Source organism: Hippopotamus amphibius, chromosome 9 (genome assembly GCF_030028045.1).
Source record: "Hippopotamus amphibius kiboko isolate mHipAmp2 chromosome 9, mHipAmp2.hap2, whole genome shotgun sequence".
NCBI classification, from domain to species: domain Eukaryota; kingdom Metazoa; phylum Chordata; class Mammalia; order Artiodactyla; family Hippopotamidae; genus Hippopotamus; species Hippopotamus amphibius.
In genome coordinates, this window is record NC_080194.1 from 130,236,834 (window position 1) to 130,264,130 (window position 27,297).

Below are 27,297 nucleotides of genomic sequence, written 5' to 3' on the forward strand. Positions count from 1 at the left end.
AGACATCACTTATTCCAAAGGGTGGAAGGGAAGTTGTGTGTGGCTTTCAGTAGAAGCTCACTGGCATGTTCAGTGTCACCCAGTTGATGAAGAAGGCCCGCTTTGTAGGAGTGCTCCAGGGACTGAGAGTGGGGCCGTGAGGCGAGAGCTGCTGGGTTAGAATCCCAGCCACTTGGGGCGCCAGAGCTGTGTGCCCTGGGCAGCTCCTGCACCCACCTCACCCCACCCCGTCCCTCCCCACCCCCCCCCCACACACACACCCCGGGGCTCAGAGCCCACCTCTGCAGGGCTGTCAGGAGGTACAGACACCACAGAGGGAGGGGCCCTGGCCCAGCAGCAGGGAGAAGTAGATGGGGGAGCAGTGCACCCCGAAGGTCAGCCCTCCAGCCTGCTCTGCTGCTCGTCAGCTGGCTAACTTGGCAAAGACACTGAACAGGAAATCTGGAAAATGAGGAGAATCGTTGGGAAGGCCCTGAGCAAAGTGCCTGAAACAGAGCAGGCTTCTAAAAAATGCGAACCAGAGTTTTACCACTGAGCATGCAAGATGACCTGCTAGGCTTCTGGTAACTAAGCTCCAGCCCAGGCAGGGCCAGAGCTTTCCCTTCTAAAGCACCCCACTTCTCTTTGCAGGGAAGGTGTGTCCTGCACAGGGGTGCTCTGAACCCTGGTAAGAATGCCTCCCCACCAGCCAGCCTGCGCCCACTGCAGGGTCTGCTGGGCCTCATATGCAAGAGCCCTGTGTACACAATTGGAAGGAAGCTCTTTAAAAACACGCTGAAATCAGTCCCTGGCTTGCAGGCACTCCCAGCATTTCCTTGAATGTAGATTTGCAAATACAAATTAGCAGAATATAATTGACTCCAGTTCTCACCCCAAAAACTTTTGATTTCCTTTCTTTTTTCTTCCTTTCTTTTTTTCTGGGTCCGGTGGTAAGAGTAGGGGCTCCCGTGTCAGAACGTGTCAGGGTTTCAGAACCACATCTGTTGTCTATTAGCTACATGACCTTGGACAAGTTCCTTAAATTCTGAGGACCTCAACTTCCTCATCTGGAAAATAGGGTTGTTGTGAGAATAAAATTACTTTAATATACCAGAAAATGCCTGGTCTGGTACCTAGCCCGTGATATAGTGCTCAGTGCATGTCAGCTGTCATTGTTGTCCTCATGGTCACGACCGTCCCCAGTCCAGTGGGAGACAGGCCAGGGGGCAGGCGGCAGCCTCCACAGAGTGCAGAGGCTTGCGTGGAGCAGCGAGGAGCCAGGACGAGGCCTATCCTCCCCCGGACCATCCCTCGGGACCCATCCCGGGATTCTCGGTCTCCGGAGTCCCCGCACCCCCCAACCCTGTGGAGTTTTGGGGGCAGTGCATAGAGTGACCTTTATCTCACATGAGCTCAGCTAGACCTGCTCAGCAAAACAGAGAGAGGGAGGCGGCAGCCTGATCTGGGGGTAGTGGCTCATTCTTGTCATCCGTCATCACACAGAGCCTGGGCTCTGGAGGCAGGGCCTCTGGAGAAAGAAGCCACTGCTTCTCAGCCAGTGTGAGTCCACGTCTTAAAAACACGTACTTTGAGTGCACTGCGGCCTCCTAAAGACCAGCCGACACAGTCCGTGGTGCTCAGCCGAGTAAACAGCAGCCTCCTGGTGCTGCGGGCCACTGAACACACCCTGACAGACGCTTGGGTGATCTTGCCCAGACTTGGTTGTCTTTCTGCTCTGCTCCCCTTGGTGGAAGGAGGGTAGCTTTCTCTCTCTGTGCTTCCTGGCAGTGAGTAGCCATCGAATACATATCCCTTGGAGCAGAGTAGACTCATTTTGAGGGAAGTAAGCACCAGCCAGGCCTTCAGGGGAGTGCTGGTTCCCGCCAGGCAGAGGGCACTGATGGGTGGAGAAGGGCAGGCCGTGTACAGGACTGAGTGGAGTGCAGGCGGGGAGAGCAGAGTGCACAGAGGGTACAGCAGGGTCGGCAGGGGCCCCTCGGAAGGAAGGGAAAGCCGTGCTTTCAGCACAGGTGCGACACACCGGTGTGTGTGCACCAGAAGGGTCCTGCCACAGCCACAGTCATGGGCAACGGTGAGGTAGCAAGACCATAGGCGGCAACTGGTGGAAGGTGCCCCTCGCTGGGCCTGGAGCGAGAGGATGATGGTGCGAAGCAAAGTGGGCCACGGGGCTGGGGCCGAGGGCCCAATGGGTAGAGAGGGTCCCTTGGCCTCATGACCTGTTGGCGAGGGTGGGGGCGGGGGTGAGTGCCCTTAGGTAGTCGGGCAGGTCTCCGTGGCTACAGCGGGTTAGCTCTGTCTTCCTTTATAACTGTGGCGTTAGGAAGGACTGACCCCAGTCTTCTAAGTGATGCCCAGATCTCAGCCTCTTCTCCGGGGTACTTGCTGGCTCTGTGGGGCCCTTCCCAGCCTGTGTCCTAAGGAACCACCTTGTAACAGGCCCTGCTGTTGTGTCACCTTTTGGGGACAGAAGATGCAGCCTCCAAGGGCTCAAAGGGAAACTGAAAGGTGATGTGAGTCAGGGGTTCCACAGGCTTGACCCAGAAGCTCTGAGCGCCAGTCCCAGTCAGGCCATGCCAGAGAAGTTTCCAGCCCTAGCGTGTGATTACAGTAAACAGTCTGGAGTCCTCTACCCTCCACAAAGGCCAGGCTTCACCTACAGGTGCGAGGTTGAGAGGGTGCACTTGTGGCTTAACGGGCCCTCTAGGCACCAGCTGCTTAGGCGGGGGTGCAGCTGAGCCCCGCGGGAGACCTGCCCTCTGAAGTTTGAGGCCTTTGCAGGCTCCGCCTCCCCCGCCCAACCCCCAGTCCAAGTCCTGGTTACCACAGCTGACTGTGTACACCCGGCATTTCCCTTCTTGAGAACTGACCTCGGGTGTCCTGTTTGCATCTGTGTTCTTTAGAAAGAATCTTTCCCTTTTTTCCTTTGGGGCCCTGCGTGCCTGCCTGGGCTCCCACTGCCCAAATCCATCTGCTCTCATTTCCCTGTTGCCTCTGCGATGGAGTTTATAATATAACTCAAATGTGAAAAATTAGCTTTGCATGAATTTTACATGAATCACATTTAAATCAGTAAATTCCGTAGAATAAATGCAGTTATCCTTACTGTGAAGAATTGGGGGCCCCTTTAAAGGAGCTGTGGGCCTTTAAAGACACCCTTCCTTGTCAGGGATGGAAAAACTTGTCCACCAGTGGATCGACCATGAAAAAGCAAGTAACCTTTAGCAGTGCTGGGCTTCCTCAGTACCCGGGATGCCTTTGAAGTTTCTGCTTTCTTCTTGGGAGGTGTGATCAAGCAGAACCAGAATGAAAGTCAGATTTTCCATGACTTGTTTCTTCTTTGAACAGTTGATAATCTTTTTTTTTTTTTTTTAAGTTGGTAATCTTTTAAATGACATTCAGTTTCAAGTGTGTGAACTTGGGGTCTTTGATGTAAATAGCAGGAAAAAGTGGGCGGTAATGTTATGGAACGTGGAAAGCCTGCCTTTTCTAGGCTGTGCTTTAAGAGCAAAAACCAGAGAGAAGAGAGACAGGAAGGGGAACAAGCAGCCGAAAGGAAAGGGGAGAGTGAACAAGAAAGGACAAGAAAAAGCCCCCATGAGGGACTGAGGGTTACGGTTAGGGACCCGTGGGAGCCCTGATCCCAGCCTGGCCACAGCATGTTCCCACTTGGGGTCCGGGGCTCTCCCCGCCGCCCGTCTTCACCTCTGCTGGCACCTGGCTTCTCTCCACAGCCAACTTTGTCTCGGGGTGAACATGTGAGCCAGATGGACGGGCAGCTGGTCACACGCCTCTGGGTGGTCAAGCAAGATAGGGGCCAGGAGCGTGGCAGCAGTGTAAGATGGCCACCAAACGGGGCCTTCACTTTGGAAGTTAATATTTTTCATTAACTTCTAATTACATAAATACCTTACCAAGATGCTGTCCTTGTAAGAAAACAAAACTAATTCCTGCCCTTCTCCCCCTGCCCCCTCCCTCCCATTTCTCCAGAGGTAACAGATTACAGGCCCGCCTCTGTCCTTCCAGACCTACCTCCCAAGAAGCACATGGAGACTGGGAGGAGATATATAGGACCGCCAAAATTTTTATAAATTTTTTTATTGTATAACTGTTATCAGTTCACTGTGGGAAATTTAGAAAATCAAGAGAAGCATTTTATTTATTTATTTACTTCTTGGTCGTGCCACATGGTACGCGGGCTCTCGGTTCCCCAACCAGGGATCGAACCCGCGCCCCCTCCATTGGGAGCACAGAGTCTTAACCACCAGACCACCAGGGAAGTCCTGAGAGGAGCCTTTTAAACATCACTTACAACCATACCGTAACCCAAAGATAACCGTGAGTTTGTTTTACAACAAACTAGGTCTTTCTGTGCGTGCTGTTCGGTAGCCTTCATTTTTCATATCAGGCCTTTCCACCTGTCAGCTGCTCCCGTTCAGTGTGCTTTTCAAGAGGGGGTGCCTGAGACAGTTTTTGGTGGTGCATGTATGAATATTTTGTTCATTGAAGTGGTTGTGTCCTCTGTTGACAAATGATGCTAATTGTATACTTACACAAGTGATACAAAGTTAGCTTTTGAAATAAAGTTAAAAGGGAGGGACAAAACTTTAGGAAAGTATCAAATAAATGGTACAGATGGTGGTGCAGCCATGGGAAAATCCCTAGGGTGGTAGAGAAATGACTGAGGTTTGGGAAACACTATTTTAACAGCATTTTTAAAAACTGCCTATATAACACCCCATCATGAGAGTCTGCCAAGATTGCTTCCTTTTATCCATGAGTTTTCGTACTTAAGCCCCCTCCTCCCATACATACACACACACACATAGACACGCGTGTGCACACACGCGCGCGCACACACGTACACACTCCCGAGTTTGAACTTCCTTATAGCTGAATCTCTGCGAGGCCGTAGCATACAGTTCTAGAAGTGGGCTTACAGGTTCAAGCTCAGTTTCCTTTCCTATTGCCAAGCTTCCCTCCAGGAAGGCTGTACCAGTGTGGGCAGCAGGGTAAGTAACCAAGGGCTATTAGCCTGATTTAAATCACAGCTGTAAGTAAATGCCTCTCATCACTTACCGATTCCCTTATCTGAACGATTTAATCAGGGCCCTCACCCTTGACAGATTTCATTCTCTCTCCTTGTGTTCTGGGGGCCTCTGTAAGTGCCTTTTAATATTTCCATTGTGTATGTTAATCTTTAATTAGAATTTGATGTATCAGAAATATTTTTAAAAGGCTTAGCTCAATTAGCTTCATTCCCTGCCCTATTATTTTACATCTTTCTTTACCTGAACCATTAATGGCAAAGAGTGCTGACATATAGGCCTGAGTTCAGGGCTCTTCTGATGAACTCCCGAGGACGTCGTAAACGGTCCATCAGACCTGGGCTGGCACTGCAGCCCCGCGTGTTTACTGGTGTTTTTCAACACACCCGCGCTGTGCATGAGACCCACCGGCTTTCCGGCCCTGTCGGACATCTGTTTTGTGAATGGCCTGAAAACATCTTGACCCAGTGTCTCAGAGGAAAATGAGGAAAAGGATTTTGTGATTTGTTTTGTTTTGGATTAATGATGGGCCTGCAAGTTCCTTGCGTTTTAATAGCAGGAACTCTCATCAAGGCCGGGTTCACTGTTGCTCAGGGTGTAGTGTTGGCCAAGTCTGTCTCCGCAGCTGAACCGGGGGACGGAGTAGGGGAATCTGCCTGCTCAGGCCATGCTAGCAGGCAGTGGTCTGCAGACTCTGCTGCAGAGTCGAGTCGCCTGGTGACTGCCGGTGCCCAAGAGTGCTGGTGAATTCAGATGTGCAGGGGTGGGAGCTGCGTCGGGGATTTTAAAGATCCCCAAGCGATCCCAGGTGTAACAGAGTTTGGCTGCCACTGCTGTAAGGTTTAATTAGGCCTCTAGCGTGGTGACTCACAGAAGGGTGCTCAGTGCCCACCCCTCGAAAAAAAAAAAAGCCAGTTTGGGGAGAAGGTGGAGCGCCAGACGTCAGTCCCACTCAGCCCCTCTCCGAGGAAGGGCCGGGTGAGTCTGCGTGGCTCCGGGCCCAGGGGCAGCAGGCCTGAGGGGTGTTCAGCCTCTTGTTCTGAGTTGCCACCTGGTGGCTCTACAGCTCTTCCTCCTGGGAGGATTGTCAGGCTCCTCCGTAAGGAGAACCGGCTTGGCTGTGGCTTCTTCACTGTCATGAGCACTGACCCTCCATGGAACCACTGGTACAGCTGTTTGGGCCCAGGCCCTGACGTGTCTCCAAGCACGTGTCCAGCGACCCTCCCAGGCCCCGCCCCCTACATCCAGAGACCTGAGCTCTGTGCTGACCCCTGGTGCCCAGGTGCCCCAACCGTCAGTGGCCCTCACTGTCAGACACATCAGCCCCCTCCCAAGGCGATCTGTCTGAGCTGCAGCCTTGTCCGTTGTCTGAACCTTCCCTTCCAGCGTTAGATGCATCAGAGTAACTTTCCAGCCCGTTCGTTCCATGAGCCTTTCCTACCCCTACACTGTGCCCAGGCCCACGTGGAGGCCAGGACATCGAGAAAGCTGGGCAGTGGACGCCGGACCCTGTGTGTCCTTGGAGGCCTGGCTGCAGAGAAGCAGGTGGCCCACAGGGATGCCCTTCCCAGTGCAAGATGGAGATGCGGAGCCTGTCGCCCTCCGTGTCCCTAGTGCTGCAGAGTGCAGTGTGGGCGTGTCCTCTGTGGATCCACAGGGACCTCAGGGGACTCATGGGTGCCAGGCTCCCCCATGGAGTGAGCCGAGAGCCAGGAGTGCAGGTGGCTAGAGCACCCCATTCCTTCCAGGTCAGGGAGCTCCCAGGCCCTGGGTCACACTGCCTCGTGTCACCAAGCTTTCCTGAGAAGTCATTCTCAGTTGGAGCTCCTGTCAAAAGTGAAGAGGGGATGTTTCCATAGTCCATACATGGTCAGCTCTCTGCTTTCTCTTTGGGTCCCTCTAGCCACGAGCCACGCGCACATGTGGCTATCTAAATTTCAATTAATGAAAATAACGTTAAGTAAAGCTAAAAATTCTGTCCCTCAGTCACAAGAAGCCGTGTTTCAGGTGCTCAGTAGCCACGTGTGGTTGACACAACAGAGAACAAAAAATTTCATTTTATTTTCATTTAAATAGCCACATGTGACAGATGGCTCCCATCTAGACAGCACAAATGAAGGACATTTCCATCAATGCAGAAAGTCCAGTGAGGGCGTGGAGGGGTGGGGATAAAGTCAAGAAAAGGGGAAAACAACAGAGGTCTTGGGGTCTTTCAGAACCGTGGCTCTGTGTTTTTCACCTTGCTGAGCTTCAAGTGCCCTCCTCTGTGGCCTAGAGGCAGGTGAGGCAGTGATGATGACAAGGACAGGGGTGGTTACTGGGCACTGACCCTCTGCTTGTTTTGTCTCCAGTGCCTGGGAGCTAAGTGCTATTATCACCCCTCTTTTTCTTTTTCTTTGGCTGCTTTGGGTCTTTGTTGCTGCGAGCTCAGGCTTTCTCTAGTTGTGGCAAGTGGGACCTATTCTTGGTTGCAGTGCACAGGCTTTTCACTGCAGTGGCTTCTCTTGTTGCAGAGCACGGGCTCTAGGTGCACGGGCTTCAGTAGTTGTGACGCCCAGGCTTAGTTGCTCTGCAGCATGTGGGATCTTCCCAGACCAGAGATCGAACCCATGTTCCCTGCATTGGCAGGCGGATTCTTAATCACTGCGCCACCAGGGAAGTCCTCACCCCTCTTTACAGATGGGAAAGTGGAGGCCCAGAGCCTGCGTGGCGTGTAAGCACCTGGCACATGGCAGGAAGCAGAAATGTTGGGGCTTGTGAGTCTAGTCCAGCCAGAGCTGCACATGGGGGTTAGAGGCATGGATGCTGGAGCTGCCTTCGTCCACTGCCCATCATCCGGGCAGACTCCCACAGCCTGGCCGTCTCCTCCTTGCCTTGGCCGGTGCTTTATTCTTATTTCCTGGTGGACAGCCTGACTAGCTCCCACGTAAAGAAAGCCACTGCCCGCCTTTTCTTTGCCTTACTTTTGCCTGACAAATTTGAATCTGTGGCATCCTAGCTCTGCAGACATGCTCTGTGCATCAGGCTCAGGAAGGCGTGGGGAGTTTAGCGCCGGCCACGCTGTAGCAAGGAGGTGGGTGTGGGGGGGGCCCAGCTGCTTGGATTCTGTGCTGCCTTGCCACCTAGTACTCCCACCTGCCACCCTGCCAAAATCTCTGTCTGTCGTAACCGTTCCCTTTCTCTCCCTGTTTGTTGATGGATTTCTTCTGCCAAGAAATCAGCAAAGCAGCCAAAGGTAGTGACATTCACGCAGGCAGTCGAAATGGAGTCGCTTGGCTCTAGCTCTAAAAGCAGCCGTGTCTGAGCACAGGCAGTCAAACATCGTTTCCCCGACAGGTCCGAATTCATCCAATTTAGCGTAGGGTATGACCCACAGAGTCTTTTCACAGGATTGGGGTTTGGTTTTAAGTGGTTTCAAGTGTGTGGAGGAACTGGGGCCTGGCTCACTGTGGGTATTTCCTGCCTGGGGTCCTGGGAATTGACCACACTATAATCACAGCGGCACAGCCTCGGGCAAGTGGATAACTCTGGCGAGGTCTCAGTTTTCTTATCTGTAACCTGCAGATAATACTACCTTCCTCATTGGATTATTTTAAGTGCTTAGCACAGAGCCAGGCACTTATTAAAGTACTCAATAAACTGTAAACATGCATTTGCAAGTGGCAATTCTTGTTCTTTTTTTTAAATGATATAATTTTTAACTGTATTTTTTTAATTAATTAAATTAATTAATTTATTGGCTGCATTGGGTCTTCAGTGCTGCGCATGGGCTTTCGCTAGTTGTGGTGAGCGAGGGCTACGCTTCATTGTGGTCCACGGGCTCTTCGTTGCAGTGGTTTCTCTTGTTGCAGAACATAGGCTCTAGGCATGTGGGCTTCAGTAGTTGAGGCACATGGGTTAAATAGTTGTGGCTCACAGGATTTAGAGCGCAGGCTCAATAGTTGTGGTGCACAGACTTAGTTGCTCCTTGGCATGTGGAATCTTCCTGGAGCAGGGATTGAACCCATGTCCCCTGCATTGGCAGGCAGATTCTTAACCACTGCGCCACCAGGGAAGTCCTCTTGTTCTTTTTTAATTGAAGTATCGTTGATTAACAGTGTTGTGTTAGTTTCTGGTGTACAGCAAAGTGATTCGGTTATATATACTTTTTTCAGATTCTTTTGTTATAGGTTATTATAGGATATTGAATATAGTTCTTTGTGCTATACAGTAGGACCTTGTTGTTTATTTTATATATAGTTGTTTGCATCTGCTAACCCCAAACTCCTAATTTACCCCCCCCACTTCCCCTTTTGTAACCGTAAGTTTGTTTTCTCTGTTTGTGAGTCTGTTTCTGTTTTGCAGATAAGTTCATTTGTGTCATTTTTTTTAGATTCCACATGATATTTGTCTTTGTCTGACATTTCACTCGGTATGATAATCTCTGGGTCCATCCATGTTGCCAAAAATGGCATTATTTCATTCTTCTTTATGACTGAGTAGTATTCCATTATATATATACCACATCTTCTTTATCCATTCATCTATCCATGGACACTTAGGTTGCGTGCATGTCTTGCGCATTGTAAATAATGCAGCTGTGAACATTGGGGAGCATGTATCTTTTCGAATTATAGTTTTCTCCAGATATATGCCCAGGAGTAGGATTGCTGGCTCATATGGTAACTGTATTTTTAATTTTTTAAGGAACCTCCATACTGTTTTCCACAGTGGCCGCAGCAATTTACATCTCCACCAACAGTGTAGGAGGGTTCCTTTTTCTGCAAGTGGAACTTCTGAATAGTCTGTTTGCAGGCTTTGCAAATGAACTTTTGAAAAGAGTTTCTTTATAAGCAGGTTAAGTGTTGCCTTCCCATTGTATAAACACACTTTATACTAATAGATTTATTCAAGTTACTCATTTATGGTCTGTCTGCATCCACCAGACTGTGAGCTGCATGAAGACGGGGACCTTCTTTTTCACCCCTGCGTCCTTAGTACCTGGGACTGTAGTAGATACACAGTAAATATTTATTAAATTGATAAATAAAGGACTGACTGGGAAATCTTGTTAATTTTTATCCTATCCTTAGTAGACCCTTTTTTCATGTATATTGTAAGTTCCAGACAGGGTCTTAATTAAACTTCCAATTAAATTCCTGAATTAAGTTTCAGTAAATAACCACAGGCAAAACCGTTAGTTGCCATGACAATCTTCCTTGAGTCCCGGGTTCTGGGCATCTGATTTTACTCCCTGGTGTGGCTTTAATAAACAGCCCTTACTGACGGGTTCCCCAGCTCCTGCAGCCCCAGCCTCCACCAGCCCTCGCTGTCTTGTTCCATGTACTCCAGCCCCCGTGAAGGACAGAAGGCTCCCAGACGCCTCGCGTTCTCACAAGTCTCTGACCCACGGCTCACACACTTCCCCCTGCTGACTGCGGTGTATCCTTCAGAAGTCTCTGAGGCCCCACCCACCTTGAAAGGGTAAAGTAAAAGGAATGAATGAAGAATGAACTCCCTTATTCTGTTCTTCATGAATTTAACAGAGTAGTTCATGTTCAAGTTTACTTTCAAAAGAAGAAAAAACTCAGAGGGGAAAAATAGTTGAGATTCTTGATTCTTATCTCGTTTGAAACAGTTTAGTTAATTTAAAAGAAGGCCATCTGATTGGGTGCCTAGGATTATACAGAGTTAGCTGATAAGATTTAGTTTCATATTAACTGCATCACTTTAAATCATACGCTTTGGAAGTGTTCTAGTGCCAAACATTTATTGATACTCAACTTGAGCACTAGTGATTAAAAACAGAGAGCAGGCAGTTTGGTGAGTGAAGGATACAGCTTCTGTTTAAGCCCAGAGGTGTGGCTCGTCTCCACCAGAGGTCTCCCATATTTTACTGTTAATGTTCAAAGTCTACTGAATTCCCACCAGCTAATTAAAAGTCAGGCTGCTGTGCCGGTAAGCATTCACTCTGTGAACTCATTTCTGCCAAACGGCCATAAATGTGTCCCCTGGTATGAGATTTAGACATTCTTTCCCATCAGAAAAGAGGCGTGGGGTTTAGTCCCAGCCTCTTCATTTCAGGGAGACGGAAACAGAGGCCCACTTGTCCCGACTAAGGCCACGCAGGCTCGGGCGTGCCCAGCTGGGATTCGGACCCAGGCCTCTTCTCGCTCTCAGCTCACTGTTCTCACCAAACCCTGCGTGCTCTCGCTGAGCTGAGTTCAGAATGCTAATTCCGTTATTCCGAAGTGCCAGCCACTGTTCCAGCGCTTGGCGAATATCACCGCGTCTCCATAGCGGCAATCCTATAGTGCTGTTCTCACCCCCTTTGCTGGATGAGGTACCTGGGGTCCAGAGGATGGGCAGCACCATGCCAAGGTCCCACACCGGACAGTCTGGCCCCTTCCCTATGCTCTTTACCACCAGACTCTGCTGTCCCAGGAGGCTGAGACCCAGAGAAAGGACAGATGAAGAGGGAGGACCCAAGTGATGGGCCCGGGCATGCGTGTGGGTCCCCCTCCAGCCGTTCCAACCAAAATCAGGCAAAGAGCTTGAAACCCCAAAGGACTGTTGAAAAGTGGGAGGCTAGTGCTAGGCCATGAAGGGTCAGGTGCAAGAAGGTATCAGAGAGGAGCCCGTGAGCCCTCCGGAGAGGGATGGCAGCTTGATTCAGCCTGAAGCACTGCTCTCCTCCTCTGCTCGGTCAAGTTGTGGCCTTCTTTCAGGATTCGGTTAAAATTTCATCTCCTGCAGGAAGCCTTCCCTGACCCCAGCCTTGTGTCAGCAGCCTTCTTCTAGCCTCCTGCAGCCCCTGGTCTTCCCCTGACGTGGCCTTTGTCACATTGTAATGTAGTGGTCACTTGTTTGGTCTCCCCCACGGGACACAGGAGCCCCTGAGGGGCGAGTCTTGCCCATCTCTGTGGCTGCCTTTGCCAAGCACAGGGCGCAGCGTGCACAAAAGTGCTTCAGAAATGTTGGAATGAAAAGTCTGAGACAGTGAAGGGGAAAGAAGATAGAAATGGTTCTATCTACACAGCCATTTCCTTCAATTACCGTTCTGTCTTGAGAGGAGAGTCCTAGTTGAATATTAGCAAGATAGAACATTCCCCACCCAAGAAGGGCCTTGAAAGTCAAGCTCAGAGCCATTGACCAGAAGAGCCCCCTGAAGTCCAGCAAGCATCTGTGGATACATAGATCCCCTACAGATGCCTGTGTGATGCCCACATATGCCTTCTTTAGTGGTGTTAATAGTATAAATCCTGGTGGTTTTAACACTTGGGGGAACGCTCTAGCCGATGTCCTCTGCCAGGAGGACTCCCCTTCCCCCCACCTCACTTCCCAGCCCGGCCCAAGGAGAGAGAATCCCCGGAGCCAGGGTCTGCTCTCCAGAATATCCCTGTGTATTTTTCTGATGAAGTATCATAAAGAGGAAGTCAGAGGGGAAGAGAAGATTTGGCCGTATGTTCCAGAACCTTCCATCCAGAGGGAGAAAGGAGATGTGCCCACATGACCCATGTGAAGAAAGATCACAGGACTTTTCTGTACCTCATCTCCTCACACAATCCCTATGAAGTAAGCAGTGCATCCATTCTTCAGATAAGGAAACTGAGGCTCAGAAAGGTCACCCAGAGCAGGGACCTCCTTCATCCTTGTAGCCTAGCGCCTGGCACCCAGTAGCCACCAGGCAAACATGGGGTCGAGACTGGAGGAAGAATAAAAGAAGGAAGGGAAAGGCAGAGCCTTGATTCCATCCCAGCTTGGCCTGACCAGATCCTGGGGAGGCGCCCAGAGCAGAGAAATCTTGGGGGTGGAGGGCACCCTGGGCTCCTGAAGCCCAGAGTACCCTCCATCGGTTGCTGGGCTTCTGAGTAGCAGCAACAAGGGTGCCCTGCCCAAAGTCAACTCTGTCAGTCTGTCTTGCAATGCATGAGGAAGAGCTTAGGTATTCAAATCTTTTCTTGGAAATCTCAAGTATTCCATTCAGCTGCCTCAGAGTTGGGTAACTTTATTTACTCATGCTAAACAGGGCCATTTTCTGAGAGGAAATTATGCAATGTCCTATGCAAATGTGGTATTCTGGAGAGTGAGTGTGGAGATAAGTGTGGTCGCCAATGCGTTATAAAGATCAGATCGCTGTGCCTCTGGTGGCAGGCTGTGTGTCACTTGATAAGGGGATATGCCATGCTCTACTTGGAATTGCTGCTCACTTGGATTCTGTTTCTGGTAATTACGTTTCCACCAAGTCTTCTATCTGTGAACTTGGTTGAGTGCAATGAAGGAACAAGGAATCGAGCATTTGCAAGTTGTGCGTCCTCATGCAGACTCGAGCAGTCAGAGGGAGCTGCCCCATGCCCGTCCAGGGTGTAGGAACAAGAGGAGTCAAGTCCTCGCCCTTTGTTCTCCCAAGAAGAGAGTCTCTTGAAATTCTCCAAGGGGGAGAGGTGAAGACACAGGATGGGGTCTCTTGGCCACTTTGTGGAAATCAGTCACATTATTTTACTACTCATGGCATGCACATTCCAAGCAAGAGAGAGGAAGTAGCCATGGAAAACCCGTCCTCTGGAAGCAGGCAGAACTGAGCCCGGGCCTAGCACTGTCCCAGCCTGTGGGCCTGGCCTCCCCACACCTTCAGCTCCTTGTCTGAAAATGGCAGCAGGCCCTCTCCTGGGTCACTTAACAGTCACCAAGGCACTGACCCATCACACAGTAACTGCTTGAATAATTGCAGACTTATCCACCCATATCAACAACATGAGTGTTGATGTAATGTCCTCGGTGGCCCTGGAATCCACTGGGTGATGTTAAGATTCTACAAGGTTAAGAAATACTAGAAGGAGGGGCTTCCCCTGGGACCCAGTGGTCGGGAATCCACCTGCCAATGCGGGGGACACGGGTTCGAGCCCTGGTCCGGGAAGATCCCACGTGCCGCGGAGCAACTAAGCCCGTGTGCCACAACTACTGAGCCTGTGCTCTGGAGTCCGCGAGCCGCAACTACTGAACCCATGTGCCACAACTACCGAAGCCGGCGCGCCTAGAGCCCGTGCTCTGCAACAAAAGAGGCCACTGCAGTGAGAGGCCCGTGCACCACAACAAAGAGAGGCTCCCACTCACCACAACTAGAGAAAGCCCACGTGCAGCAATGAAAACCCAACACAGCCAAAAATAAATAAATTTAAAAAATGCTAGAAGGAGCACTACAGGTACCCCTCAGACCCTACCTAAGTCCTCCTGTTAAATTCCTGCTATTCAAACTCAGGAACCAAATAGATTTTCACACTGATAATTAACAATAACCTTTGATCGCCCAGCCTGAGTGCGTTACGCACACTGCTGTGTATTTGTGAGCCTTACACAACAACCCTAAGAGGTCAGTTTTCCCCCAGCATTTTTTTAAAATAAATTTATTTATTTATTTATTGGCTGCATTGGGTCTTCGTTGCAGTGTGCGGGCTTCTCACTGCAGTGGCTTCTCTTGTTGCCGAGCACGGGCTCTAGGCACGTGGGCTTCAGCAGTTGTGGCACTTGCTCCGCGGCATGTGGGATCCTCCTGGACCAGGGATCGAACCCGTGTCTCCTGCATTGGCAAGCGGATTCTTAACTACTGCGCCACCAGGGAAGTTCCCCTCCACCCACCCCCAGCATTTTCTTTTAAAAAGTTTCAAGCATGCAACCAAGATGACGGAATTGTATAAGGAACACCCTTATCCCCGCCATCCGCATTCTGCCACTAACAATGTACTGTGCAGTTGACCCTTGAACTGCAGTGAGTCCACTTATACATGGATGTTTTTGATAAATATAGTACTTGTATTTTCATTTTACAGATCTTTACATTAACTAAGTATGGGGAAAAGTTTGTGTTAGATTAGAAATCACAGCATGTGGAATCAAAAGAACTAGGCTTGAAGTCCTGATTCTATCCAGAGTGTTTCAGCGTCTTGCCCTTGGGCAGCATTTATCACTTCCTTTGTTCTTGAGGCAGAAAGAGCAGTAAGTAGATTTTCGACTGCACAAGGGGTCAGCGCCTCTAAACCGTCTTGTTGTTCAAGGACCAACTGTACTTCTTTATTCACATATCTCCTTTTGTATCTAGCCATCAGACTTTTCTTTTTCCTTTTTTTTGCAAATTCAACTGCAGACATCAGTACCCTTCTCCCTAAAAACGTCAGCATACATGTCATACAGTAGAGCAGTACAGTCCTTTTATTACCCTGGCCTACAGGTGAGACAACTGCCGCGAAGTCAGGAGGTCAGGGTCAACACAGCTAGAAAGCAGCAAGGCCACATCTCAACCCCAGACAGCCTGGTTCCTGACTGTTCTCTGCAGCTGCCATGCCTTTTAAGCTGTGGTTACCAGGGGTGAGCAGAGCTGGGTGCCTTGGGAGTTCCCTCCACAGTGTTCCAGGCACTCTGGGGGAGGGGCCACTGGCGAGGAGGCTGAAGGCCGGGTAGTCAGCGTGGGTTTGAGGGTAGCCCTGTGATTGTGGATGAAATATTGGAGCCGAGCACTACGTCACAGTTTTCCTGGGTGGTTGGGTTTCAGCACGTATCCTGAGACCTGCATCCCTAATTGCTATACCCCCTTGGAAACCCGAGGAGCACCAGTACCTTTCCCCCTTTATTCTTGGAGGGACCAGACTCATATGCCTGGCCGTAGAAATTGCCAAGACCCACTCTCCATCCAGGAAATATCACACTTTACAACTTCCCTGTGCCGTGCTGGGAAGGAAGGCTTTGGGGAGCTTCAAAGAAGACAAAGTAATTGATTGCTACTTGGAGCAAATAACCCATAAGTTGTTGCTGGGTTGATGGAGAAACGGTTACTTAATTTTCTTCAAAGGATTGATTTGACTGTCAGGAGGAGCAGCCAGCCTCATTGAGCGTGCTAGTTCTCACCCTAAGTGCGACCCGTCGCATCTGTTTCTCGTTTTGGTTTTGGATTGTCATGGGCCATGCGTGCAGTCTCCCCTCAGTGTTCACCAGGCTCGAGAAGGCCTGGGTGTCACCCGTAAGAACCGTTCTCCTTTGCTGGGTCTGTAGACTCACCAGGGCCCGGTTCCCTGTCGCCCCAGCTCTGCTGGGTTACATCTGAATCAGCACAAGACTTCCTTTTCTTGGCACTCAGAGTAGCACTCAGAGTAGCTCCCAAGGAAACATGTGTGAGTTTCCTGTGCCCCAGAATGGCTATCGTTTTCAGTTTTGTAGCAGACATTGATGGAGTGGTGACATTTGGGAGATGGATTGCACTTTCCCTGTGGGCTTCTTTCCCAGTAGGCAGTGAGGTATGACTGCCTCATACCGCCTGTGACTGCTTCTCCCCCCAGATTCCCCCGGAGAGCCAACTGGAGCCAGATGATTCATCAGTTGCTTCCCAGCCCTGCATTACTGGTCAGTTAAGGCCTCTCCCCTCAGCCACATTCCGTCATCGGAGAGCCACGCCAAGCTGGTTTTCCCTGGAATTGCTGTCAAAGCTGTGTTCAGTGCCACAGGATACCTTCTCTGTCTCGAAGGGCTGCTGTCTGCCCACTAGTCTGAAGGCTTCATGAGGGCAGGGGTTCAGCCCGTCCTGCTCCCACTGTATCCCTGCACCTGAATGGAGCCCCAGGGCGGTAGATACCAGAGTGCCAGAAGGAGGAGGTCCCAGGTCTGCCGCTAGAAGGGGCCGCCAGGTGCCTGGTGAAGGGGGACCTTGCCCAGAAGCACACAGCAGGTTTGCGCCATCAGCCACCATGAGATCAAACCCCTGGGGCCTGCCTGCTGAGAGTTCGGGTCATTTGACTGTCCCCTCCCGGACCCAGCCAGCAACCTTCACCCTTGAGAGCTAGCCGGGATCCAGGGTAACCCCTTCTCAGCGGGAAACGGGGGTCGCTCCTCTCTCTGGCCCCATCCTGAAGACTAGAACCGCAGATCACAGTCAGCTTGTTCAGGAGGGTGTGAAGGCTGCACGTTCACTCTGGCTTCATAGCTCATCACATTGTGTCAGTCGTGTGTCCTTGGGATGTTACTTGACATCCTGCAGTTTGTGTCCTCAGGAATCAGTGAACCCCCCTCACAGGATCCCAGGAACTTGTTAAGCTGGAACTCAGCGCCAGGCCCACAGAAGCACTGGTCGTGGGGTCAGCACACAGCCGCTGGGCGCAGGGGAGGGGGCTGCAGCCCTGACAGCCTTTCCGCACGTGGCTTTTGAGAGCCACAGCCCCGAGTGGCCCGGCATCCCCACCAGACGCGGCCACCAACTCCCGGCGCATTCAGCCGTCCCCTTGTCTCAGCTCGCCCTGCGAGGGCCTCAGGCCCCTGCAGTTTCTTCCTCACTAATCCCTGGCACGCCTGCAGGTCTGGAAGAGAAACCCTGTCTGCTCTTAGATCCAGAGAGAGGCCAAGACCACACATTCCTCAAATGTGTGGACTCGGATGCCTGTCTGCTTATAAAGGAAATCCTGGTCTCCTGTCAGCTGTGAACGGTTCCCATAGGCCTGTGAACTCGGAATCCCAGGGTGAGCCTGCCTTTCTCAAGGAATCTGGACCTTGTTCCCAGCCCTTCCTGATTAAGCACGTGCCCTGTTTACAAGGTTGATAATCTGAACTCCAGCAGTGGTGGTGTTCCAAGAATTGGCCTGAAAGCCCAGGGTATTGGATTTCAAAGCGCTGGAATTCCGCTGGCCTGGAAATCCCACTGTAAGGATAAAGACCTCGATTCTAAATGTGTTTGCAGCCACCAAGCCAAGAATTAAATTATGGTATTGGCACCCATATGTTATTATGAAGGGATCATTTAAATACAGCGAAAGTCAATCAGCCCCATTTATTGCTCAGTAATGAGCTATACAGCCTGTCAGAGGGAGCTGTGGAGGAAGGCGTCAGCCCAGGGGCTAGGAGGACAGCCGTAGAGAGGTCCTTTGCCTTCAGTACGGGAGGACCAGAAGACGTTAGCGTCCCTCCATCCAGCGACTAATTCCTCTCCAGCATCTGCCACTGCCCAGCCCCGCTCCTGGGGGTACAGCCGTGAGTGGCACAGGGCAGGCCCTGCCTTCTTGGGGCTTCCGTCCAGATCGGCCTCAAGCAGGGAGGCAGGAGTAAGCGGGACCCTTGGGGGTTGGCGGGCCTTGGGGTGCAGCAGCAGGCTACGGTGGTAGATGTGGTGGAGAGTGACTGGGTGGCGTCACCCTGCAGGAGTTCTGAGAAACAACCAAAAACCATGATTCATTTTCTCTCTCTGAGGACCTTGCTTAGTCTGGAGCCTGCAGGCAGCAGGTGTGACTTTACCTCAGACAGAAGGGTTCTGACCAGTGAGTCAGGGCTCCAAAAAGTCAGGGCGCTTCCAGGCAGCAACCGCTGCTGTGAAGACCACACAGTCGGCGTTCTCGATGGGCGCTGGGTGCAGCCCCAGGCCTCTCTCAGGGTTATAAGTAACCTGAGACGCAGAGAGGGAGGTGGCTTGTCCAGGGTCACACAGCTTTTAGTGGCAGAGCTGGGATTTAAACCCAGGTCTCTTGCGACTTCCCTGGCGGCCCAGCAGTTAAGACTGCACGCTTCCACTGCAGGGGCACAGGTTCGACCCCCGGTTGGGGAACTAAGATCCTGCATGCCACGTGATGCGGCCGAGAAAATCAATTAATTAAATAAGTAAAAAATAAACCCAGGTTTCTACAGCTCCAAAGCCCAAGCTGTTTCTACCAGCCAAGTTGCCCTGATTCTGTGCTTCATGGGAAGATGGCTCTTTCATGCTTTTGCCTCTTCTCCTCTCTCCCAGCATCTTAAACTGCTGTTGGAAAATGGCTACACTCCTTCCCTTTCATTCTGCTAAACACTGCAGGACCTTTTGCACACCCAAATCACCAGCCCTGGGCTTTTTCTCCAGGTTTGTCTTCCACGATGTGGTGTGCAGACCCTTGGTGGTGTTGGCAGAATTTTAGAATTTTAAGTGTGCCTGGATACAGCACTCAATCACAGAAAATCACAGTTGCAGTTCTCTATTGCTTAGTAACAAACCACCTCACAATTTAGTGGCTTGAAAAATTTCATTTTGCTCGCAGATCTATATTTTCCCAGGGCTCAGTGGGAATAGCTCATGTCTGCTCCACTTGGTGCCAGCTGGGGACTAGAGGATCAGCGTGGGACTGTGGGCCCACGGCCTGGGTTTCTCTCGGTCAGTGTCTCCACGGCTGCTTGGGCCTCCTCACAGTGTGGCAGACAGGCTCCAAGGGCATTTTTATGACCACGCTCAGAAATCATGCGGGATCGCCTCCGCTGTACTCTGTTGGTCTGGGCAATCACAGGGACCCACCACGGTTCAAGGAGAAAGGACATAGACACTACCACCTGATGGGAGAAGGGTGAGTCACGCTGTAAGAAGAGCACGTAGTGGGGGAGGTGTTGCTGTGGCCGTCTTTGGAAGGTATAGTCCACAAGAAGATATGTTTCAGTGCCCCTCAGGTACTTTCTGTTACATCAAGGAGAAGGTCTCAGATTGGTACTAATTTGTCTGAGAACTTCTCTAACTCCTGGGACTCCCTTTTTATCCAAAGAGTGGGCTATAATTTAATAAAATGATGTTTTCAATCTATTTTCATGGTCACCTTATTTATTGTAAGTAATTCTGGTTTTCTATTCGAGGTAATGATAGGAAGTTAACTTTTTTTTTAAGGAAGTTAACTTTTTTTTTAAAGATTTATTTTTTATTATTTGTATTTATTTATTTTGGGCTGTGTTGGGTCTTAGTTGCCGTGCGGGGGCTTTCTCTCGTTGTCGCGAGAGGGGGCCACTCTTCATTGCAGCATGTGGGCTTCTCATTGTGGTGGCTTCCCTTGTTGTGGAGCATGGGCCCTAGGCATGTGGGCTTCAGTAGTTGTGGCATGAGGGCTCAGCAGTTGTAGCGCACGGGCTTAGTTGCTCAGGCCTGTGGGATCTTTCCAGCTCAGGGCTTGAACCCGTGTCCCCTGCATTGGCAGGCAGATTGTTAACCACTGCTCCACCAGGGAAGCCCTAAGGAAGTTAACTTGTAAAATAAATTTATCTTGGTAAAACACGAGTGCTTTCAAGAGAAAAATTGAGCACAGGTTCTACTAGATTTACTCTCACATGAGCATGTGAATAAGGATGTTCCTTTGTCTGTTGTAGCAAAAAGCTTATAAACAGCCTGACTGGCCATCAGCTGGGGAGCTGTTAGACCATTTAGAGTCACGCCTACGGGGGAGAGAACGCAGCCGTGAGAAATAGTGAGGCGCTAGTGAGACGCGTCCTGGGTGCTGATGTATCACCAAGGTGTGGGCTTCAGTGGCAAAAGCACAAGGGTATGTGTGGCATCTGTGAAAGACAAGGCGGGGGTGGGGGTGTAGCTGCATGTACACTTGGAAATCCATAGTGGACGGATAACAAGAAATCAGTAGTGGTTGCCTTGGGGGAAGAGCACTGGGGAGATTGACCATCCACTATAGAAAATTCCACACCTTTTTTTTTAATTGACCCGTTTTATTTTTAAAAAACAAAAACACAACACAATATTATTTATTTATGTATTTGCCATCTACAAATTCTACATCCAAATTCTAAGACCAAACAGAGTCCCCTGCCCAGAAGCAGGGAAAAAAATTCCATACCTTTTAAAATGGGAACGTGGGAACGTGTAATCTATTCACAGAGATTGATAAGCGTAATGTCTTCAAATAAAGTGGCACATCTTCCCCCCCTTTCAAATAAGTGAACCGAAATGCAATGCCTAATGGTAGGAGGAACATGTCGCCTCTCCCTGAAAGGAGGTTCCTTCACAGTCGGGTGCAGTGGAGACATCTGTCACCCCACCTGCTCTGCGCATGGGGCCTGGTCCCCCCACATGGAGACTGGGTCTACATGAGGGTTTGTGGTCCAGGGCCCCGGCATCCCTGCTGGTCCCCAGGCCCCTTGAGGCAGCGCCAGGCCTCATTCTTCACAGTCTGGTTCCCTAATACAGGATCTGACACCCACACGTTTGTTGAACTGGATGCCAGAGCTCTTCAGCTCACACGTCTGGCCAGTTTGGAACTGTGCACACCTGTGTACCAAGAGGCACTGCCGGTTTCTTGCCGTCGCCATGAGCTCAACGATGGTCACCACACTTCGAGACCAGGGAGAGCCGGCTGCCCAACAGCTGGGTCTGGTGCTGCTTCCCAGCCCTGGCTGGGCTCCGGAAGGACCTGAGGCCCTTTGTGTAGGAGTGTGGAAAGAGAGTCACTCTTCCCTTTACTTAAGTACACAAATAACATACCTCTTTGAAAAATCAGAATACTGCATGTAAACTGAAACGACCTTGACCGCTCACCCTCAGTCCCACCTCCTCCCCTCCAAAGAGGTAATCACTCTGCACCCTGCCAGATGTTTTCTTAAATTTTTCTTTTACATACACATGCTTGAGTCCATAGAAAATATACAGTGTTGTTTTCTGTGGTTTGATTTTACACAAATTGTCATACTTCACATTTCATGCTGCAGCTTTTTCCACTAGCAGTATGTTCTTGAGATAAACCTTGTTGAAACATCTAGAGATCTCATTCATTCCTTGTCAGTGCCACATGGTTTTACACTGAATAAACATACGCTTTTTTAAAAAAGCTTTCCCTCCTCACTGGACACCTGGGTCATCACAGACCCAAATCCTGCCGTCAACATCCTCATTCCTGTCAGCCCACGCGTTTGTTTTCCTGGGAATATACCAATTGCCAGGTCATACAGTATGAGATATTCGGTTTTAATAAAGAATATTGATTTGCCCTTCGACGTGGCTATGTAAACTTATTCTACTAGCAGCATTTGAGAATGTCAATTTTTCTGTGGCCTCACCAATACCTCTTATCAGACATTTTTATTTTTGCCAATCCGGTGGGATCCTGTCCTCCTTCGTTTCCTGACTTAGCATGAGGGTGAACCCCTGTGTGTGTCTCCGTTCTCTCGCCCATGAATGGCCTGTGGAGTTCTTCATATTTTCTGCTTTATTATCTTTTGCCTCTTAGAGATATTTTGCAAATATTTCCCTAGTCCGTTTCTAAACTCATTTGTTATCTGTGACCTACATTTTAATTTTGAGGTAGTCAGTTTATCACCCTTACACTTATTTATTTGTATGTATTGATTCTTATTTCTTTTTTAGAGAAATCTTTCCCTGAGGTTATATGGATGTTCTGATAAATTTCTGTAAATTTTAAAAATAAAGTCCTTGGCCCCACCCCTTTTGAAGTGAAGTTGGTGGGGGAAGGACGCAGGAGACCTGGGTGGGCTGAGAAATTTGAGCAGCACCAGGGTAGGGATGGCCTCTCTCCTGCACTGGCCTCCCCTGACCACAGGCCAGTCCTGAGAGGCCGCCACACACCCCAACATAGCTGCCTGCTGCTCAGTCCTCCCCACACGCCTGCATCCCTCCCTCCTGGTGCCTCAGTACCCAGCACGGCTTCCCCCCAGCTCAGAGGGAAATCCACAGGGGCCTGCTTGCAGGAAGCAGGCGAAGGACTTAGACCGTTGGCAGAGTTGGGCTCCGTTCTTCAGCTCTCTCCTGGGTTCTCCTCGGATGGGAATGCTCGCAGCCAGCGTGTGGAGCAGCCAAGGGCAGAGCCGAGGTGGTGAAGGCGTTTCCTAAGATGCGGCCCCAGAAGCCCACAAATGTCACCCCAACCAGACTCCCTTGATCTCGCTGAAGGATGCCCGGATGCCCTTCTGTTTAGTCGCGGAAGCCGATTCATTTCTCCTTAACTGCCCCCACAGCCTCTGAAAAGCCAGGGGCTCCCTCCCTCTCCGAGCCATTCTGTCTCACTGGTGACAGTTGCCTTTTAGTTTTCTTATGAAATCTCTCACAGGGCTTTGATGTCTCAATTGCATTTCTGAAAGTTGTTCCGCTTTGGGGTTTTGTCCTTCCTTTTTTTGTTCTTTGTGGTGGAGGTGGTAGGTCTTTTTTCCCCCCGAAGCCCCTAAGGCCCCTGGGCTTTATAAGGGGGTTGCCTGCCAACAAACCCCACTGACAGCAACACCTTGGCCGTGCCCCCTTTCCCGGCTCTCACCCGCAGATGAATCTCTTCCGTGAATGTGGGAAAAGAAGAGCCAGGTTGTCTTGCTTAGGGGGGAGGGGAAAGCAGGAGAGAAAGAGAAAGGAAAAAAGGAAAGAGAAAGGATCCTTTATTAGTTTAGTTTTCTCTTTTTAAAAAGTACAAGATTCTAATCGGGAAACACGTTTTAAGTATTGAGCAAAGAAAATAAACTCTACCTACCGCGGAGAAAATGTTGATAAGAAAGAGTGTGAGGACTTCCATTTCTGATAACACAAAAGACTAGATGTCTTCCGCATGGAACTAGAAATTCTGGATAAAGTCATTTTTAGAACTCTTTTTAAATACTTGGCTGGACTCTTGGGAAAGGGAGGAAGTTTCTTGCCCTTAATAAGAGAATGTGCAATCCAGAGGGTTGAGCATATCTGCTGCTGGTGTTTGCTCCGGGGTATCTGGTCATGCTGGGTGGTCATACGCTGGGGAGAAGAGGCAGAAACACGAGGCCTGTCATAGCTGAGAGGATGGACAGGCAGGCATCCCATGAAGCCGGGATCTCAGACAGATTATGCTGTTGGAGGGTTAAACTTGGGGGGCGGGGGGGGGGAGGAGGGAGAGGGAGAAAGAGAGAGGGGGAAAAGAAGAGGGCAGAGGAGAAATGTACCTATCATCCCTTAGGTCTAAATGAAAAGCAAAAATGAAGGGAGGCAAAACCTTGGCAAATAACAGCCCAAGTTTATCACCCTGTCTGGGGCCAGAATTGTTACTGTGTTACCTTTCCCCCACCATCCACCACCAATAAAATAAAACCAAATATTTTTACAGAATGTATTACAGGTTACAGAATGTATTAGGGTGATAAAAGTGTTCTACAACTGGAGTGTCACAAGGCACAGCTGTAAATTTAGTAAAACTCAAACTGTACACTTAAAATGGGTGAATTTTATGGTATATAAATTATCCCTCAATAAAGCTGTTTAAGAAAAAAAAAACCCACCCACCATTCTTCTCATCAGAAATGTCTTTTAATGTTCTAGTATATTTCTCTGGGCTTGTATTTCTTTGTAGAGTTACTTTTTTTTTTAATATATCAAAATCATAGTTATAAAGTTTTCATCGTTTTGTTCATTTAAAATTGTAATGTGTTTTCCAATGCCATTGCAATTATTTGTAAATAGGATTTTTTACTTGGGTCTTTAATATGTATTTCAAAAGTACATGTTGAATACCTTCTCGTTTTAAAATAATTTCAAGAAATACAGTGGTATAGAGAGCGAAAATTAAAGTTCTGTTGACACCATACACACACACACACACACACGCACACGCTCCCGCTCACGCTCTCTCTCTCCCCCACCCACCCCGAGTTCTCACTTCCCTCCCCATAGGTAACCACAGTTCACAGTTTGGTTAAACATAATTTTTTAATGGGTGTATAATTTTCCATATGATGGGAAAAAAATCATACTCAAGTGGTTCCCCTGTTTGGGGGCATTTAGGTTGTTTCCTGGTTCAGCTATTTCTTTTAAAACATATTGCAGAGGATTTCACTGGAGGGAACTCAAAGAACACCATAGATTTAATGGCCGTGTATTACTCTGGTGATTTCAAAGCCATCAAGGACAGGCACTAAATTAGACATTAAATCTGGGAATAACTTCCAGCTAAGGAAGGGACCAAGCATAAGCTGAGGACCTCCTGCTAAATGCTTTACCCACCTGTTCTCATTTTAAGGCATCAAACATCTCAAGATAGGAGACATAATTCCCATTTTACAGATGGGAAACCGTGGTTTAGAGAGGCCAAGTGCCTTACCCCCAGATTGCACACTGTTTAGTGTAGAGCTCAGCTCTAAGTTGTCAGACACCAAGCTGAGGTCTTGGTGATTCTATAACCAAGCGAGGGGCTCTTCCTTTCCTGTCTTCACTTAATCTAGGCGAACACCATCACAGGTGTAAACCACCACCGCCTGCAGGGGAGCACTGAAATGTCACTGGGATTCTGGGTTTGTTGGGTATGTTTCTAGTGACAGTCGCAATAATCTGCCGCTCACATTGTACTCATGCTTTATGTACTTTGTATGAGCTAGTCCTCACAAACAGTGCTTCCGGTGGGATGGACATGATCCCCATTTTTCAGATGAGGCATCTGAAGCCCAGAGAGGTGCAGTTAGTTGCCCAGCATGACTCAGAGGAGGGACTCGGACCCAGGTGTGTGTGACTCGCGGTCCGGGCTCGGGCGCCAAGCTGCTCTGCCCGGCAGAACGCAGATCAGCTCAAGTGTGTCCCTCAGGCTGGGTAGCAGGCTGCACGTCACTCTGCTCTGTCCCTCTCCTCCCAGACAACAGCGACCTGATCGCATGCACGGTGATCACCAAGGACGGCGGCATGCTCCAGCGGTTCCTGGCTGTCGATATTTACCAGATGAGTTTGGTGGAGCCCGACGTGTCCAGGCTGGGCTGGGGAGTGGTCAAGTTCGCAGGCCTTCTGCAGGTATGATGGCTGAGAACTTCAGAAGCTCTTCTCGGTTGACTGTGCAAACACCCACGAAAGTGTCATCTTTACAGTCAAGTTCTAATGACATAAGGGCCACGTGAACACATTAGCGTTAGAACACATATCTAACAAAAGTTAGAATACCTCACAGATAAGGGCCAAGTCCTGTTTGACCAAAACCCAGTTCTGACTCCCCTCCTCCGTTATCAGATGTGGTACTTTGCCAAATGCTTCTATGACGATATGTATATCGTTTTTAAAAATTGTACATATATACTTGAAAGAGGGGGTGTGTGTGTGTATTTTTTATACTGTCACATTGAATGTATTCTAAACTTTGCGTTTGTTTTTTTTTTTTTATGTGGCACACGGGCTTAGTTGCTCCGAGGCATGTGGGATCTTCCTGGAGCAGGGATCAAACCTATGTCCCCTGCATTGGCAGGCGAATTCTTAACCACTGCGCCACCTAGGAAGCCCTAAACTTTGCTTTTTTTCACTCAATGAATGTTTTGGAGAACTGACTGTGTTAGTCTGTGCAGACTTACTAGTGTTCCTTTAACTGCTTCCTGACCACACACCAAGGCAGAGTTAGCCAGTGCCCTGTAGCTGCTTCCAGCTTTTTACCTTTACAAACAGTGCTGCCGTGAACAGAATTGTCCTGACTTTCTTGTGCACTTGGGCCAGGGTTTCCCTAGGGCAGATACCGAGAAGCTAGGCTGTGCCTGTTTCCTCCCTAGAATGCTCATTGCCACTGGTGATTTATGGAACTTCCCATGTCCTCTGCCTCTCCAGCGGGCCTGGGCTCTAAATTGCCAAACATCATGCTGGAGCGTGGGTTTTCTTAATGTTTGTGTAAATGATGGGTGACTAATGCCAGCTGGTTGGTTGAATGAAGCAGAGAACCAGACGAGTTGAAAGCAGCCTTCTAGCACATGCACACACGCGCGCGCACACACACACCCACCAGACCCCCGGGCCCTGACTTGCCCTGCGCTGAGTCCAGTTCCTTGCTGGACAGTGCTGGTTGCTGGCAAGGCCTTGCCAGGGCCGCCCGACATCCGCCTCTCTGGGGTGACCGGCTCCCTGAGAGGACCACCCACATGGTTGAAGATGCTGTTGCAACCATTTCCCAGCCTCCTCTTTTTCAAGATCTTTCCATTTAAAGAAGGTCTTTTACAGAAGGTGATGTGAGAAGCAGCTATCTGAAGAATCTCTCATTTTAAAAAAGACTTCCATGTATGAGACTGTCCATTAGGTGACTTAGTGCTTCTTATTTATCTAGGCTTATGATCAATTTCCTTTAGAATTTAGTGTCAGGAAAGTGTTTTTCTCCCTCAAAGGATTAATATGTGTCGTCCTTCAGACAATGAAAGCCACAGAAACCTTTTCTTTTGGTCGTCTTCCAGCAGCTCCTATTCGTCAGGCCGTTACTACACGCCAGCCTCTCTCTCTGTTTTAAAAGCATAATATCTCATCTAATCACCACTGCAACATTTCATGCCAGATTGAGTGCCTGGGAACAGTATCCGTCTTGCTTCACGAGCCTTTTCAACATTTTCCCCACCTCCTCTAGCATTTCTGACTTGCACGTCTGTCTCCTGTCTCCTGCTTTTATCTCAAACCTTAGTGGGAAGCACATTTTTTGCACAGAGTCCAGTCTGAGGTTTTAGATTGGATTTGTCCTGATGATACTTGCTATACGGGCGTTCTTTTCCACCTTTCAAGTGTCTTCAAACATCTGCTAAGTGGTCCTCCCCATCCCTTTCTCGAGTT

General features: G+C 49.6%; 1 protein-coding gene across 9 annotated transcripts in view; it reads left to right on the top strand.

Annotated features, from left to right (window-relative positions):
* The window catches only part of CLEC16A (C-type lectin domain containing 16A), a 206,445-nt gene that overhangs the window by 127,302 nt on the left and 51,846 nt on the right, over nucleotides 1-27,297 (top strand). For all 9 annotated transcript variants that reach the window (XM_057748398.1, XM_057748402.1, XM_057748399.1 and 6 more), the window contains one exon: nucleotides 25,370-25,521. In XM_057748398.1, coding sequence (XP_057604381.1) covers nucleotides 25,370-25,521 — 152 coding nt within the window. The remainder of the gene's footprint in view (nucleotides 1-25,369; nucleotides 25,522-27,297) is intronic.